This window comes from Rhinolophus hipposideros (genome assembly GCF_964194185.1).
Source record: "Rhinolophus hipposideros genome assembly, chromosome: 12".
Taxonomy (NCBI): domain Eukaryota; kingdom Metazoa; phylum Chordata; class Mammalia; order Chiroptera; family Rhinolophidae; genus Rhinolophus; species Rhinolophus hipposideros.
Window position 1 is genome coordinate 8,942,855 of NC_138058.1, and position 17,264 is coordinate 8,960,118.

At 35.6% G+C, this 17,264-nt stretch overlaps 1 protein-coding gene across 2 annotated transcripts in view; it reads right to left on the reverse strand.

Annotated features, from left to right (window-relative positions):
- Positions 1–17,264, reverse strand: part of IL1RL2 (interleukin 1 receptor like 2) — a 44,955-nt gene that overhangs the window by 19,694 nt on the left and 7,997 nt on the right. For both annotated transcript variants that reach the window (XM_081067859.1, XM_081067858.1), the window contains 4 exons: positions 8,926–9,085; positions 7,940–8,014; positions 1,545–1,674; positions 647–783 (listed from right to left, as the gene is read on the reverse strand). In XM_081067859.1, coding sequence (XP_080923985.1) covers positions 647–783; positions 1,545–1,674; positions 7,940–8,014; positions 8,926–9,085 — 502 coding nt within the window. The remainder of the gene's footprint in view (positions 1–646; positions 784–1,544; positions 1,675–7,939; positions 8,015–8,925; positions 9,086–17,264) is intronic.

Sequence of the window (17,264 nt, forward strand, 5' to 3'; positions counted from 1 at the left end):
CTCGGAGAAAACATGCTCCTTCCTACGTATCTGAGAAGAGGAACGGCACAGCTTTTTTCCTTACCACAACCCAAACCTGTACTGCCAAAGAAGGAGGCTCTAGGAAGGAGAGAGTTTAGAAAAAGGAAGAAGGAGAGAGGAAGAGAGAAACTCCCCATTCTTAGAACCCACCACATGCATGACTTCCTTCGTAGTCCCCCTTCCTCATCCCTCAGGCCCCACTGTAAGGAGGATGGGGAGGGAAAATCCACTTTTTCTTTGAATTACCAGAGCACTTTCACTTTTAAAATACTCATTAAACAGCTTATCACAACCTGCCCTAGGCCACACCATGTTGCAAACATTTTGAAGCCAAAAATTGAGTGATCAGGTTTTATTACACAAAGGAACACATCTGTTTTCTGGAATTTTGATGCATAAAACTTCTGATACGGCACTTTCAAAGTATGCCACAGTAATGTCATAGCCTCACTGCAAGAATGTTATCAGACATTCCATCAGCTGTTCCCTAGATTACATATCGAGTTTCTCTGTTTCATACCATTCTCCTGCCTCCCACCAAACATTTAATGCTACTTGTCTTTCACATGCGTTTCTTTACCATCATTTTGAGCACTCAGCAGTCTATAACCCATGGGGACATTACCTGGGGGTTGTAGCATAAAGTATGCTGCGGACACACCAGCATGACACGTGAAAGGATGGCCATAATCTTCCATTTTCACTTCTAAGAAGGTTATGTCCACAGTGTAAAACTTATATTCCGGAAAAGAAGTGGGGATTCTATAAAAGAAAAGAGCTAATCATTAATACATGAGTCATATTTCACCCAACATATTTTATAAACTCTAGCCTGAAGAACAAGGTTCTTTCCTAGAGAGCACGTTAGACCAGGATTTTACCCTACAGATACTTCACTGAGTGACTCAGTGAGGTGTGTGCGTTGTGTAGTTACAAATTTGCATTATCTTCTGGACAGTGACAAGGAAATGTGGTTCTGTTATTTACAGACACCATCCTCAGCCCTAAACGGCCTTCCTCTCTTCCTCCCAGTTCCTTTGCCCACTGACTTCATAAGTTTTATTTTATATCACTCAATTTATACCACCTTAAATTGGGTTTGTACCCTCAATCGGCTAATAATTATGCACTGTTTTCCCCTAAGAGTTCCTGTGTTACTGTCTGTTTTGCTATTTAAGCCTTGAAGGCCTGTGGTTTATCATATGACAAAGGTAGGAATGAGACCAGTTTTAAGTAGTAGCTGACAGAAATCCATCTTGTTGTCTGAAGGCTATACTTCACTTCAGGCCTCGTCTTTAACCAGGACATAGCGGAACTGATCATCTGAGCATGCCATGCTTCTGTGAACCAGCAGCTTACTCACACACACTGTGAAGATCTATGAAGATCTTTGAAAGACAAAGTCAAAAGGAGTGACGAGGAGGCAGTGAGAGTCATCTGAAAGAGCAGCACTAACACCAAAATCACTTAAATGGAGAAATTCTCATTAGCTTTTGGAGAAGCCAGAAAAACAGAACACCTACTCGATTCCTTCTCGAATTCGTTTGGATTCTTCGTAGTAAGTATCCACCAAAGTGCCATTGACTCTCCAACATCGTAGGTTCGTATTATCTGTCGTGTCGGTTATGTTGCAGTTTACAACAAGGCTGGAGCCTATAAAAATTGAATTCACAAATATTACATGAAAATTCTACCACAATGACCTGTCTATTAAATGCCCCTTGCTTTTGAGCCTTGACTCTCTTTTGATTACCAAGAATACACTCCTGAGGTCAATGTTAACCTACTTTATTCTCTCCCTGGACAGAGATCCTAAGGGAGAAGTGGCCTTGCAGGGCGTCTATTGTAAAGAGATACGTGTGTGCTGCCAGCTTCTGACCAATGTTTTCCACAATATCAGGGACACAAATGCTACTTCTACTCTTGGTAACCATAGCAAAGAGTTTTACTTTTTACAAAGTGTTTCATACACATTTTTCTCCTTCAGTCTTCGTCTCTTCAAAATAATCTTACAAGGCAAAACAGGGGAGGTTCCTGTCACTTTACATACTTAACACATGGTATCATCAGTCTATTTGGTTTTAGCCATCTTGGTGTGTGTCCTGGGATCACACTGTGAATTTAATTTGCATTTCCCCTCATTGCACTGGGTCGAACACCTTTTTATGCTTTGATTGGCCATGTTTGTACCCTCTGTTGTAAACTGTCTGTCCAAGTGTTTTGTCTATCTTCCTCAAGAAATTAGATTGTCTTTTCCTCTTTACTTTGGAGCAGTTTTCATAGTACACAGGGGTATGAGACCTCTGTTCACTTTATTGCAACTATCTTTTTCCACTCTGTGGCTTGTTTTTTTATTTTTTTAATGTATTTTAATAAACAGAAGTTTTTATTTTTAATGTAGTCCTGCTTATAAATTTTTTCCTTCAAATCTAACATTTTGTATGCTCTTATTTTTTTTAAAATCTTCCCTTGCCCCAAATCATGAAGGTGTTTTTCTAGAAATTTATTGTTTTGATTTTCATATTTTGGTCTACAGTTCACTTGAAATTATTTGTATAAATAGTATGAGAAAGGGGCCAAGTTCCATTTAATTTTGTATTACATCCAATTGTCCGGTACCATTTATTGAAGTTTCCCTACCTCTCTGTAGTGTCAATATTGTCAAGATCAAGTATCTTCCTGTGGGGATCTACTTCTGGGTCTTCAATTCTATTCCATTGTCTGTTCTCATACTAGTATTAAACCGCTTAAATTACTATAGCTTTTTAATAAATCTTGAAATCTGGTGGCACAAGTCCTCCCATCCAGTTCTTCTTTGTTAAGAGTCTTGACTATTTTCAATTTTGAATTTGCATACAATGTTTGCATACCAATTTGCATACCATTATAGTCAATGTATCAAATTCTGCAAAAACTAAAATCTTGTGATTTTGACTGTCTTCTTCCTTGAAACAAAGGAAAGATGCACAATATCTCAGTCTTCAGTGTGTTGCTTCTGTAGGTTTTAAAAAATCAGATTACGGATATTCCCTTCCATTCCTAGTTTTAAGAGTTCGATCTTTTTTTAAATAATGAATTCCTAATACTTGTCTTCTAAGTGACTTTTCAGTTACCTATTGAGGTTAAGTAGATTATTTTTCATCTTTAGTTTGTTAATGCAAAATAAAACAATGAATTATCTGATGTGAAACAACTTTGCATTGTTTCATACAAGCCCAAAGTCATCACAATGTATCATCACTTATGCATGTTGTTAAAATCAATTTCCTAATAATTTGCTTAGAATTCTTCACCTGTGTTTATTCCAGGTCATGAGATTGACCTGGAATTTTTCTTGGTAATAATGTTCTTTTGGATAGCACTGTGGTTGACATATTTTGTCATTTTTAGTTTGTCATAGCTTCACTGATTATACAATTAGTAGTTTCTTTTCAATACACAACCTCCATTGTTTCTGTTAAAAATTCAAGAAGTATTCTTACTATTGCACAAAGAAGGCATTTCCCCCTTAACTTTTAATATGTTTTTCCTTTGTTTTGGCTTTCTACAGTTTCACGATGGTATACCTTCATGTAGGTTTTAAAATTTTTCCTGCTGAGCTTTTTAGTTTCCAGAATCTTTGAATTGATGTCTCCCATCATGTTGCAATGTTCTCAGCATTCTTTCTTAAAGAATATTGCCTCTGTTCCATTTTCTCTTTGCTCTTTCTTCTGGGACTGTAATTATATATATGCTAGCTCGCTGTATCCTCTTTCACTAACTCACTTCTATGTTTCCCATTATTTGTCTTTCTGTGCTTAATCTTAGGTGCTCTCACCTGACCTATATTTTAGTTTATTTTTTTCCCAAATATATCTTATATGCTATTAAACATTTCATTGAGTTTTTGATTTTGGTTATTGTATTTATCTGAAGTTTTTATTTGTTCTTTTTCAAGTTTGATATGTCCCTTTTATAAAGTTTCCAATTGTCTTTTGAAAACTTTATTATGTCTTTTCCTTCTTTGAGCAGAGTAAGCACAATTTAAAAAAATATATATGTACCTGGTATTTCTATATCTGATGCTCTGAGGACCCATTTCTGGTGCATGTGGTTTACCATCTAGAATTTAATGAGTCCAAAGTTATACACCTTTGAAGTTTCTGAATATATATTGGCATTTTCCTCTACAAAGTTTATGCCAATCCATTCATTTATTTATCTATTTAGCCACAATTTCTTGAGCATCTTCTATGTTGTAGGCATGGTTCTGAGCACCGATGATTCAGGAGGAAACAAAACAGGAAAAAGACCTACTCTTAAGGAACAGATTCATATAGAATTAGAGATACCACAAGGAAGTTCAAAATACATGAGATAGTGATAAGTACTTTTATGAGAAATAGGGGACTTTCAGGGGATAGAGCGTGATGGTGACAGTGAGATACGCTATTTTAATGAGGTAGTCAGATAAGATGACATTCATTGGAGACCTGATGGAAGTGAGGGAACAAACCATGGGGATATCTGAGAAGAGCATTTCAAGTGGAGGGAACAGCACGTACAAAGACTGGGGCGTAGATGTGCCATGCATGTTCAAGGAATAGCAAGTGGACCAGTAGGTCCAAGGCAGAGCACTCAAGTGAAAAGGGCAATGATAGGGGGAGAGCACTCCACGCACACTGGAAATAGAGAAGGGGACCATGGACGGCCATGTTGGGCACATGAGGATTTTGCATTTTATTCTGAGTGAGATGGGGGACCTTTGGAGAGTTTTCAACACATATGATTTAAAGAGATTTCTCATATTTACTATCTGTAATAATTCAGAACACCCTTTATTTTACCCTTGCTAATATTTGGTATTATATATACATTATTCCTTACCAATTTCATATCTGTGCTTTATGTACATTTGTTTTGCTGCAGATGAATTTATTTTCATTTTTTGTTGGTTGTTTTTTTCTTCCATAAATTATGTATTTGCCTCATTTGGATTATTCATTTTCCTTGATTTGTTGGTATTTTTATATAGAAATGATATTTCCTATTTTTTGTTATCTCTGTTCCAAACATTCTCTCCTAGTTTGTCATTCACATTTTAACTTTACCATTATTTATTTATACAAGACACCTACATTTCTATGCTAGTCTAATTTTTTGATCTTTTGTTATTTCTTCCACTGATTTTACGTTTAGAATGTACGTCATTCTGAAGTGAGATAAAAATTAATCTTTATTTCTTGTCACTTTTGTGTTTTATTTTTGTATGTATTTCTTCAATTCCTCACAAATGTATTTTTGTGTCTGATATAAGGTAAAGAATGAACTACATATTCTTCAAATTTATCACGTTATACTAACATAACTTATATACTACATTTCTCTTTTCTTACACATTTTTAAGTGTTACAAATCTCTTTTACTAAATTCCTGTATATCCTAGCATCTGTTCATTGTTTTTGTTATGTTACTTTAATCTGTGTATTTGTATACTATCAGTATTTACTTATTGTAGCTTTATAATACACTTTAATATATACTAGAAAAGGTCTCTCTTTATCTCTTCTATTCAATTATTTGTTTGCTAACTCTTTCCAGCATTTTTGACATAAATTTCAGAAATGCTTTGTCAACTTTCAGGACATTCAATGAAATATAATTGGTATTATATTAAATGTATGTATTATTCTGGGAAAAATAACCTATTTTTGATATCAAGCATTTCCGTTTAGGAACATGGTAAGAAAATTCACTAAAACTCATCTTCTTTAAGGTCCAGGCTTAAAATATTGCAGTATCTTTATTTAGGCAGACATTTCACATTTCCTGATCATTTTATTCCTTAATATTTTGTAATTTTATTACAATTATGAATGTCATTTTCCCCAACTACATAACATGTGATTATTTCAGGCATATAAAAATGCTATTAGCTTTGGAAGTTTATTTTGTATTGGAATAATACATATAATACTGAACAATTGCTAGTGATTATACTATTTCAGAGAATTTTCTTAGAATTTCCAAGTATACATCCATAGATCATTTAAACCAATTATATGTTTACCTTCCTCTTCTAAGGCCTACATCTCCCGTCTCTTTATTTTCTGAACACATTGGCTAGAATTGTCAAAGATGGAAAGGGGAATAAAGTTAATTAAGAGAGATAGTAACAGGTATACTTATCTTCTCTAGGTGTTTATGAAATCCACTGGAGTAGTCACCTGGTGAGTGATAGGTAGACAAATATCCTCTATTGTGGGCATTATTATTTCCTTGAATGTTTATAAGGCCTCTTCTTAAAAGAAGATCTGAAGTCTTTTAAACAGATCTTATCTCTTTCCACTTGTTGCTTTATAAGCTTTCTCATTTATATCTTTTATATTTGAGTTTCTCTATATTTGGGGCATTAGATTTGCTGGAGGTTTCCCTGTCTCCTTTATTGAGTCTTCTCTGCCCTGCACACTTCTATCCCAGAACTAATTCTGGAACTTACCATTTATTTTTTCACTTTTATCTTTGTTATTTTCTTCCATGGGGTTATTTAGTTGACCTTTTTATAGAGTTAAATGATTAGTTTATGTATTTGAACTATTTCTATACTAATTAATAGTAATAATGATATTTAAAGATAAACTTGTTTTGAGTTCAGCATTGGTCACATTCTATGAAGTCTGGTATGTTTTTACTGCCATTATTTTCTAAATAATCTGTAACTATGGCTTTGGATCAAATCTAACCAACAAAACAAATCATTAGAAGGTTAATTTGTTGTTATTTAATATTTACAATTAGTGAATTTTATTTTTGTGGGGTTTCTCATTCTTTTGACTTAAGTTTCTAGACTTAGTCCATTGTGATTGCACCATATGGTCTGCGTAATTTCCTCTTTTGAGACTGAGTTTTTCATAGATGTTTATGAGTGTGGTTTATTCAATATGTTATTCTTATTATATTACTAGACTCTTTTAGATCCTTATTTGACTAGCAAATGTGTGAAAGCCAGAGTATGCTAAAATCTCCCACTATAATTGAAACAATCATATTGTCTTATTGCATTCTTTTTGTATATCTGAGAGTTTCAGCTTTATATATTCTGATGCACTGCTATTTAACATACACATATACATATTTTTTTTTATTTTGGAAGGTATTATAATTTTTATTACTATCAAATGATTCAATTTGTCACCAAATTTTTTACATTGAAAGATATATTATCAGATTGAAAGATTAATATTGCCAATCTGATTTCTTTGTGTTAATTTTTGCAAGATATATCTTGCTTTCAATTTTATATTTAATCTTCTAGATCATTAATTTTTAGATCTATACCTTTTAAGACAGCATGTAATCAGATTTCAATATTAGACTCAACCCAAGCATTTGTCTTTTAACAAGAACTTTGTTTGATTTACCTTTTTTTCTTCAGAAAGTATCCAACATGCTTTTATTTTACCAGTGATTACCTTTAATTGTAAAAAATAATTGGAGCTCCTTTTTCTCCACTTAGATCAGAAACTCAGGCAATGTTTACTGATCCCTGCCTATGTAAAATAAGAAATATAACATGATAACTTTCCCTACTCTTTTAATATACTTTCCAGTGTGAGAAAACGTAACTTAGAATGCTTGATCAACATCATAGTAATATCATCTCTTTCAGGAATTATTTCACATTTTCATTGCCTTTGCATAACTGGATTTACATTAATCATTTCAACTCATAGTGATTGATACCACAACTTCCTCGGGCTTCAGGTCTCTGGATTTGAATTTTGATACCTCCCCTGATGAGCTCAGGTACATCCAAAGCTGGAAAGTGGATGTGTATAGAATTTGTCTTCATCCTTGAAATTCAAAACATTCACTAGGGTATGTGGACATATGGATTTCTCCCCTTAGTGATTTCAGTGGCTCCTGTAACTTTACTTACCAAGTTGTACTTCAATTGTATTGTTTATTGGGTAAATTATTTTAGGGATTCTTCCTCTGTGTCCAACATTTTCTCCTAAAAAAATCGTATCCACACGAAATTGTGTTAGAATCACATGATACATTCCCAATTACTTTAATGTGATAATAGCATTAAAAATGGCACAGAGCAAACATTAGTCAAGCAAAAACAAAACTCATGGTATGACAAAATATCATTGCATAAACACATATTTTTTAAACCAGAAATAGTTGAATTGTAAAAGTGAAAAACAACATAGAGTGAAAGACAACATAGAGACAAACAAGTAAAAATGAAAGACAACATCCTTGCTGAATAAGTTTAGAAGAAAAATGCTTGCCTGGGCCCCGAAGGCTTGAGTTCTGGCCCTGTTTCTGTCACTAACCAACTTTGAAAGCTTCCATAGGTCACTCACCTCCCAGACCTTTGTAAAATTAATGGCTTGAGCTAAATTATTTTTAGGGTTTCTTCTATCCCTAAGAGTTTGCTTTCAAATCTCTAGGTCATATGTTCAAGAACTAAAATCTCATGAGCACTGGGCATCCTGGAACCAATTCCAGAGACATTCAACTCTGCAGTGCCTGAGCCAGGGGAAGTCAAAGCTGGAATGGCCCACAGAAGAGTAACACCAGTGAGGGTGGAGGGAAATAGAGTAATATTCCTAATATCCATCACTTACTGAATACCTACACTTGGCCAGGCACCCTAATAGCTACTCTACATATGTGATCTCATTTAATTTTTATAAATAAACTGAGAGTTTTGAGTATTCTGTCTTTTCAGATGAGGAAACAAAACTGCTCATGTCCTTTTGCCTCACTCTGTCTGCCCTGATTCTAGTGATGACCAGCTTGAGAGCCTGCTAACCTTCAGGAAGATCAAGGTCAAGAATCACTTCTCTCAGTCGGAGAGCCATATAACGCAAAGCCAAGAGGAGTCCAGGCAGTGGGTATGAGCATACTTACTGGTATTCACAGTAATTCTATTTAAAACCGTGTATTCTCTCCCTGCGTGTATCAGTCTGGCTTGACACGTATAGTTCCCTCTGTCTTCTGCTGAGACATTGTTCACTGAAAGCTTTATTCCCCAGTTAGTAAACCGCTCTCCTTTAATCTCTTTACAGTCCTAAATACACACAAAAAAAGGAAAAAACATTTCAATTCAAAAAATATGTTGGGTATCAGTTACATTCTTACCTAGTATCATCTTATCAACTGTGAGGGGATGCAAGAAATCATCAGGTCCCAAACACCAGGTAGTTTATAACCTAACTGAACACTATATATATATATATTTATATATATATATATATATCCAGAAGAGCTGACAAAAAAAATTTAACAGGATAAAATGATTGGGGTAAATGTTAAGTTTAATAAAAGTTGAGTGGACAGAGGCCTACGTAAGCTGGAAGGAAAACTTCCTGGAGGAGTAAGACTGGGCCATAAGGAGTTTGACAGGAGGACGTGAACAGGCAGAAAGGTCCTCCGCGTACAGGGGCCCATCTTTCCCAATGGACCAGCGTGTAATGGCACCAGGCCCCTTTGCCAAGATGGCAAGCCCAGGTGAATAATGACTACTTCCACTATGCTACAGGCCCAATAGCACCTGTACCTATCGAATGTTGGGCTTTCCAGAGGTCCACAATAACTCACCTCAACATTCTGTTTGGTGACTTGAGCCATAACCAAAATATGCTGACCAGGTTTACGGACAGCAGATGTCATGTCACTTCTTACGTCTCCCATGCCTCCACTGCATCAACAAGGACATCGCCTCACCAAACTGACTTGAAGACTGGGTCATCTTAGGGCTGCCTTTCTCACTTGTCATCCTCAGGAAACATCCTTAGGGCAAGCCTCACCATTCACCTGTCCTGTCAGAAGCTCACATTTTCATGCTAATCGCCATTTCTTCCATCTCACAGACAGAACTCTGTCTTCAACCTCTCCCTCTTTCTTCAGGAAGCTCCTCTCTATAGAATGACTTCTTGGATAATTGAGTCCATTTCATTTATTCAAACATTTAAGACTTGCTCTTTGCTAGCACTGTGAGAGGCCCTGGCCATGCAGGGATAAGATGCGGTCCCTGACACCTGGAAACTCACAATCATTATAACAGAGAAGACAAACATGCAAACCCCAAATTTATAAATAAAGATTTGATTGCCCAAGTTTTGAGCTGTCCCCTTAATGAGCCAGCCACAATTCAGCATAAGACCTCATTCTCTGCCATCGTGTAAACAAATCAATTCTGAAAGGTGAAACTCAATAATGCCAGAATAAGCATTTGCTTACTTACAACATGAACTACAACTTTCTAGAAGTCTTGCGTTATTTGTTTGTAAACACCCTAACTGGCAAACTAAATTATAACTGGACAACTGCTTACCAAATAGAATGGGAATTACTAGGAGCCAGATGAATGAAGACATCAGACACTGATAATGTGATGTTGCCTTCTCCAGAGTAGCAACAAACAAAAACCTTAAATCTTTGGACTGTGGAAACCTCTGCCCTGGATGGGCTTGGTAGATGCAATCTCTGGGCCTCTCTTTCTATGTTTCTATTGTTGAGTAGCCGCAGCTCAATCATAAAAAAACATGAAAGAGGGAAGAACATCTGAAGCTTTTTAAGAAAGGGAATAAGATGATTAAATTTGTTTTTGAGAATGATCTATCTAGTTGTTGTGTGGGAAAGGATTAAAGATGGGGCAATCCAAAAACTAGGAAGTTATTTCCATAAACTAGGCTAAGCAAAGCATGAACTAAGGCAGTACAGTGGTAACAGCAAGAAGGGAACACAAAGACAATTTTAGGTAATTCCAATCCACAGAACTTAGTGACAAATTTGGAATATGGAGAGGGAACAGGACTTCTGTGGTCCCACCTTGGATATGTAATGGTATAGTTAGATAGGAGAATGATCAGATTTGGGAGTAAAATTAAAGTGGTTCTAAACATGGTGACTTTGGTGAGCTACAGAGATGAGAATGCTGAAGTAGAATATATATTACGCTGTTGACAAAGTATCTGGTGGTTGAGAGAAAGATCAAAGTGGCAGAAAGAGAGGTGGTAGCCATCTGTATATGGATGGTTCTATGAGCCATCCATCTGAATGTAATCAAAGCAAGAACAGAAGATAACCATGGCTGAAATTGAAATCCTAAAATCTAAGACCCAAGCATAGAGGATGAGAATGCAATGGGGTTGGGGAACAGAGATAAAGAGTGAGTGAGTGTCAGGTAGAAAGAAGAGTGAGTTCTTAACTAGTGGGAATGTTCAGGAGAGATGGATGCCCCAAGGAGATCAAGATCAGGGTTGAATATGAATGTTAGATTTGGCAGCTGGTAAGCCAGTAGTAACCTCAGCAAGTATAGATTCAGCACAGCAATGGGGCAGAAATCATGGTACTGAGGAGTAATTTGGAATTGAAAAAAAAAAAAGGGGAGACATCATTGCTTTTCCAAGTGTGGATGCTTCACTGTCTGTAAGAATGGATGTTTTAATACCCGAAACTTCTCCTCCACAACCTCTTCAGTTTCAAGGACCACTTTTCAGTTCTCCAAGCCACAATCTGGACTTTGTCATGTGTATAACTATTATGTCTCAATGTGTATAACTACTCTGTCTCAACATTACTAAGAGAATAATGAGGTAGAATATGCAAGATGCATTTTATATGTCCTGATACACAGCAGATATTGAATATGTGCCATTCTAATTTTGTTCATTGGCCTAAAGTTGATAAGAAAAATGAAAAATATTGGGAAGCAGAAGGAACTTAGAGTCCATTCATCAACTCAGTACATATTTACTAAACATTTCCTAAGTGCCCAGTATTATCTTCACAAGTAGAGAAGGTACAGGTGGTAGATGTAAAGTCTATAAAGATGTCTTTGAAAGGTTCATCAAGATGAGTTTTTCTCTAATGGCAAAGTAAGTGTTTAGAACTAACCATCCTAAATGATTCTGAAGGTGATGGCCTGATAGACTGATAAGACAGTGCTTTTGAGAGATACATGGGTTCAGGGGACAGAAGTTAGAGTCAGGGCTCGCCAATGAGGAACAGCCCCAAAGAACTCTCAGGCCTTCACTTGGGATCATAAATGGCCACAGAGTTTGGCTGAACCTCTAAAACAACAATTTAAAATTGTCTTTTGGCCACGGAGTGAAAATAATCAAGTATACTTAATCGGCCAGAAGCAAAGGTAAATTCTCTCTTCAGGAATATTATAATATAAAGAGACTCAAACGAACTCTACAAGTTTTCAGATTTAATGTCTGGCACTCAAGCCAAAATAACCAATCCTATGGGGAGATAAGACAATGCGATCTACACCTAAGAGAAATGGCAGACAGACAGGGAAACCAAGTAATAGAATTATCAGATATGGACTCTATAATAATTATGTTTAATTTGGTCAAGAAATTAAAAGATAAGATGGACAAATTCAACCATGTCTATAAATTAAGAAAAAGAACAAATAAGTATTCTAGGATTGAAAACTCTAGTAACTAAAATTAAGGAATAAACTAATGAGTTTAATAGAATGTGAGACAAAGCTGAAGATAAAAGTAGTGAACTGGAAAACAAATCTGAAAGAAATATCCCTTTGGAGCACATACACACAAAACAATTGAAAATAAGGAAAATGCATAAGAGACATGAAAATTATGCTGTTTTAAAAGATTAAATATATATTCTTTTGGTGTCCCAAAAGAAGATGAAAAAGAAAATAAGGTAAAAGCTATATTGGAAGAATTAATGACTGAGAAAATAACAATGATGGGGAAAAAAGACATCAAGCCACAATATCAAAAAGCAACACAAAGCCCATGCAGAATATATAATAAGAAACCAACAATTCCACTCACCAGAGTAAACTATTAAAACCCAAAGACAAGGAGAGAATTCTAAAAGTGTTCAGAGAAAAATACCTTTTACCTTGAAAGGAGCAAAAGAGCTATTTTCAAGATCATGAGATGATTCTGTTCACATTTCATGAGAAACAATTGACTCCATAAAAACACTGCCATATTTAAATTAGAAAAATTAGAGAAAACCAAAATGCAGGGAAATACCATGTTTATAATTTAGAAGATTCAAAATTGTAAAGATATTAATCTTTGCTAAATTTATTGATAGATATACTGCAATTACAATTAAAATACAAAGTAGTATTTTTTGTGAAATTTACACACTGATTCTAAAGTTTACATAAAACTTTAGAAGGCCACAAATAATAAGGTAATAACACTCAAAGGAGAACTAAGTGAGAAAAGTACTTTTACTGGATATCAAGACTGACATATAAATTCCATGCAATTTCCAGTCGAGGTTCCAGCAGTATTACTGTGAAAATTTATAAGCTGATTACAAAATATGTGTAAGAGTAGTGGAATTAGGATAGCCAAGGCAACACTTAAGAAGAAAAAGCTACAGGACTGATACAAAACTGACAAGACTTACCTAACACCATAAAAATCAATACAATGATGAACAAATCAAACAATGGAACAGCATAGAGTTCAGAAACGGATCCATAGACCAATAACGTTTTATTTAAACCAGAGGTGGCATGCAAAGCAATGAAGAAAGAATAGGTGAACTATATATAAACCCATGCAGAAAAAAATAAAATTTGACCTCACCTGTCATCACACACTTAAAAATCAATGGAAAAAGAAAAACAATGAAAATTATAGATTACCTAGGAAAATACCTTCTGACCTGGTTGTAAGAAACAGGTCACAGAAAGTACAAATCACAAAGGAAAAATTAATAAATTAGACTATAATAAAACTAAGAAGTCTCACACCACATTACAAAATGAAAAGATAAACCACAGCCTAGAAGAACATACCATGTTTCCCGGAAAATAAGACCTAGCCAGACCATCAGTTCTACTGCATCTTTTGGAGCAAAAATTAATATAAGACCCGGTCTTATTTTAATATAATATAAGACCGGGTATAATGTAATGTAACATAATATAATATAATATAATATAATATAATATAATATAATACCGGGAATATAATATAACATAATATAATGTAACACAGTATAGTATAGTATAGTATAGTATAGTATAATATAATATAATATAATATAATATAATATAATATAATATAATATAATATAATATAATACCGGGTCTATAATATAATATAATATATAATATCTGGTCTGATATAACATAATATAATATAAGACCTGGTTTTATATTAATTTTTGCTCCAAAAGATGCATTAGAGCTCATGGTCCGGCCTGGTCTTATTTTCAGGAAAACACGGTATGTGCAACACATACATATAACTATCAATTACTCATACCAGATATGCAAAGAACTACTACAAATCAATAAAAAACAGACAAGACTAGAAACTACCATGTACACTGGGCTGGACCTGGCTCATTGCCTGTTTTTTTATTTAAAAAATGTTATTGGAACACAACCACACACATTTATTAGCTTGGTGCAAAAGTAATTGAATTTTTTTGCAATTTTTTATTTATTTATTTTTAATAAATTTTATTGGGGAGTATTAGGGGACAATGTGTTTCTCCAGGGCCCATCAGCTCCAAGTAGTTGTCCTTCAACCTAGTTGTGGAGGGCGCAGCTCACTGGCAGATGTGGGGATTGAACCAGCAACCCTTTCGTTCAGAGCTTGAGCTCTAACCAACTGAGCATCCGGCCGCCCCAATTATTTTTAACCTTTTAAACTGCAATTACTCTTGCACCAACCTAATATTTCACTTCTGCATTGTCTATACCTGTTTTCACTACCCAACAGTGTTGAGTAGTTGCAACAGAGACCATTTGACCCACATGCCTAAAGTATTTAGTTAGTACTTGGGTCTTTACAGAAAAAAATTAGAAGTCCCTGGACAGGACAAATAAATAGCAAAGCAGATAAGATACTTTAAGAGGAACATCAAATATATATACATATATACATACACATACACATATACTACATACATATCCAATGACAAGCAAATGTAAAGGAGAAATGTTCATTGAAGCCAAAATGGGATATGATTATCCAGCTATCCAAACTAAAAAGATTGATAATACCCTGTGTTGTCAGACATCTGAAGCAAAAATAACTCTTATGCTCTGCTGCTGGGGCTGCAAACTGGCACAGCCACTTTGGAAAACACTTTTGCATTTTCTATGCACTTTAACCATATTCTCTATGACCTAACCAGTTCATTCTTCCATAAATATCCCACTGAAATGCATGTATATGTGAACCAAAATACACATACAAGAATGTCCATAGCAGCTTTATTCCTAATAGCCAAAAATTGGAAACAGTTCAAATCTTTGGTAATGATAATACGACACTATTCAGCAATAAAAATGTATGAATGAGAGTGACCTGCAACAGCATAGATGATTCTCACAAGTTTACTATTGAGGGAAGGAAGCAAGGCCCAAAATACTACATGCAACACGACTCAATTTCAATCAGGTTCACACACTGGCAAAACTAATCTATGATATTATAAGTCAGGAGAGTGGTTATCTTGGGAACTAGGGAAACACTGATTTTGGAAGATGGCAGAAGTGGACATCCTGAGATTCTGGCAATGTTTTAGTTCGTGGCCTTGGTGGAAGGAGTAATTAAAAGGTGTGTTCACTCTCTGATAATCCATCAAGCTTCTCCACTTATGATTCATGCATTTTGTATATATAGGCTATACTTCAATGACAAAAATGTTAATGCATTTCAAACACTGGTACCAAAAATATAAATATGTGAAATCACCTAAGCAAGAAAATGGTAACAAAAATAAAAAAAATAAATACCGCAAAGACACGAGTAAGCAGTTCAGAAGTAGATTCAGAAATGGCCAATAAACATAGGAAAAAACTGGCCAGTCTTACTAACCATTAAGGAAAAGGAAACTAAAATAACAGTATGGCAACATTTTATTTTCATCAAAATGATGAGTCAAATGATGAGTCAAAATGACAAGATTTTAAGTCCTTCAATACAAAGTGCTACACGGGATTTTAGGGAATCCAGAATACTTCTGGTGACAGTATAAAATAATATAAAATTTTTAGAGTAATTTGGAAACATCATAAAGTTGAATCTTTAGTCATATGCACACCCTACACTCCAGCAATTCTAAGTCTAGTCATCACTCAAACACTGGCAAGTGTACATTAAAAGACAGGAATAAGGACATTCATTGCCACATTTCTTGTCAGAGAGGAAAATGGAAACAAATTAAATTAATGTGAAACATAGTAGATAAGATCAACAAAGCTAAAAAGTGGTTCTTTGAAAGGAGTAGTAGATCTGACAAATCTCTTATGAGACTAATACAGTCAGAGTATGTATGTGCAGATATGGGGGGAGAGAGAGAGAGAGAGAGAGAGAGAGAGAGAGAGAGAGAGAGGTATTGTAATTGTAATAGGAATTGAAAACCTGAATCTTACTGCAGAAGCAGACATTAAAAGAGAAAAAATGATAAACTAATTTCATGCCACAATATTTGGTACATTTAATGAAATGGGCAATTTCCTTGAAAACAAAAACTTGCCAAACTCATTCAAGAAGAAACAAGAAAGTTGTATAATCCTATCACCATTAAAGAAATTGAGTCAGTAGATGAAAACCTTCCCAGAAAGCAAACTCCTGACTCAGATGGTGGTACTGGCAAGTGCTAACAAGCACATTTGGGGAAAGTTAACGCCAATCCTAAGCAGGTGGCCTGTGTTCCTCCATGCCAAGGATTACATCTTACATATTATCATCTGCCAGTACAGTCAAGAAAAGAAAATGTTTTGGGCAGGTGGTAGCAGGTCTCAGGGTGCCCTGGGTTTTGCAGACAGAGCTACCCCAGACCTGGTACTGGTGGCAGACATCCTAGGTTCACAGCATGGCCTCTCCACATACCTCCAAGTGCAGACCAACTGCGGATCACTTTGTAGCTCTGACCAGGTAGTCCCCGACCAGTCACAGGAAGTGGCTGATGCGGGCCTGCACCAGAACCCCTCCAAAGAGGCCCCGGAATCAACATACTTGGAGGTGGGCCTCAGACCACAGAACAACACTGCCCAATTAGCCCCATAAGTGGCACACACAAAGGGTAGTTTCAACAGACACCAGAGCCCCCTGGGGCAAATCCCATCCAGTGGGGTAAGCCCCCTGCACAGCAGCTCATAAGATGTGGATGTGGCCAAACCCCACAGCCAATTAGCCTGAGGGTCAATCCCACCCACTGACATGCCAATAGCAATCAAGGCTCAACTATAACAGGAGGGCACACACAATCCACAC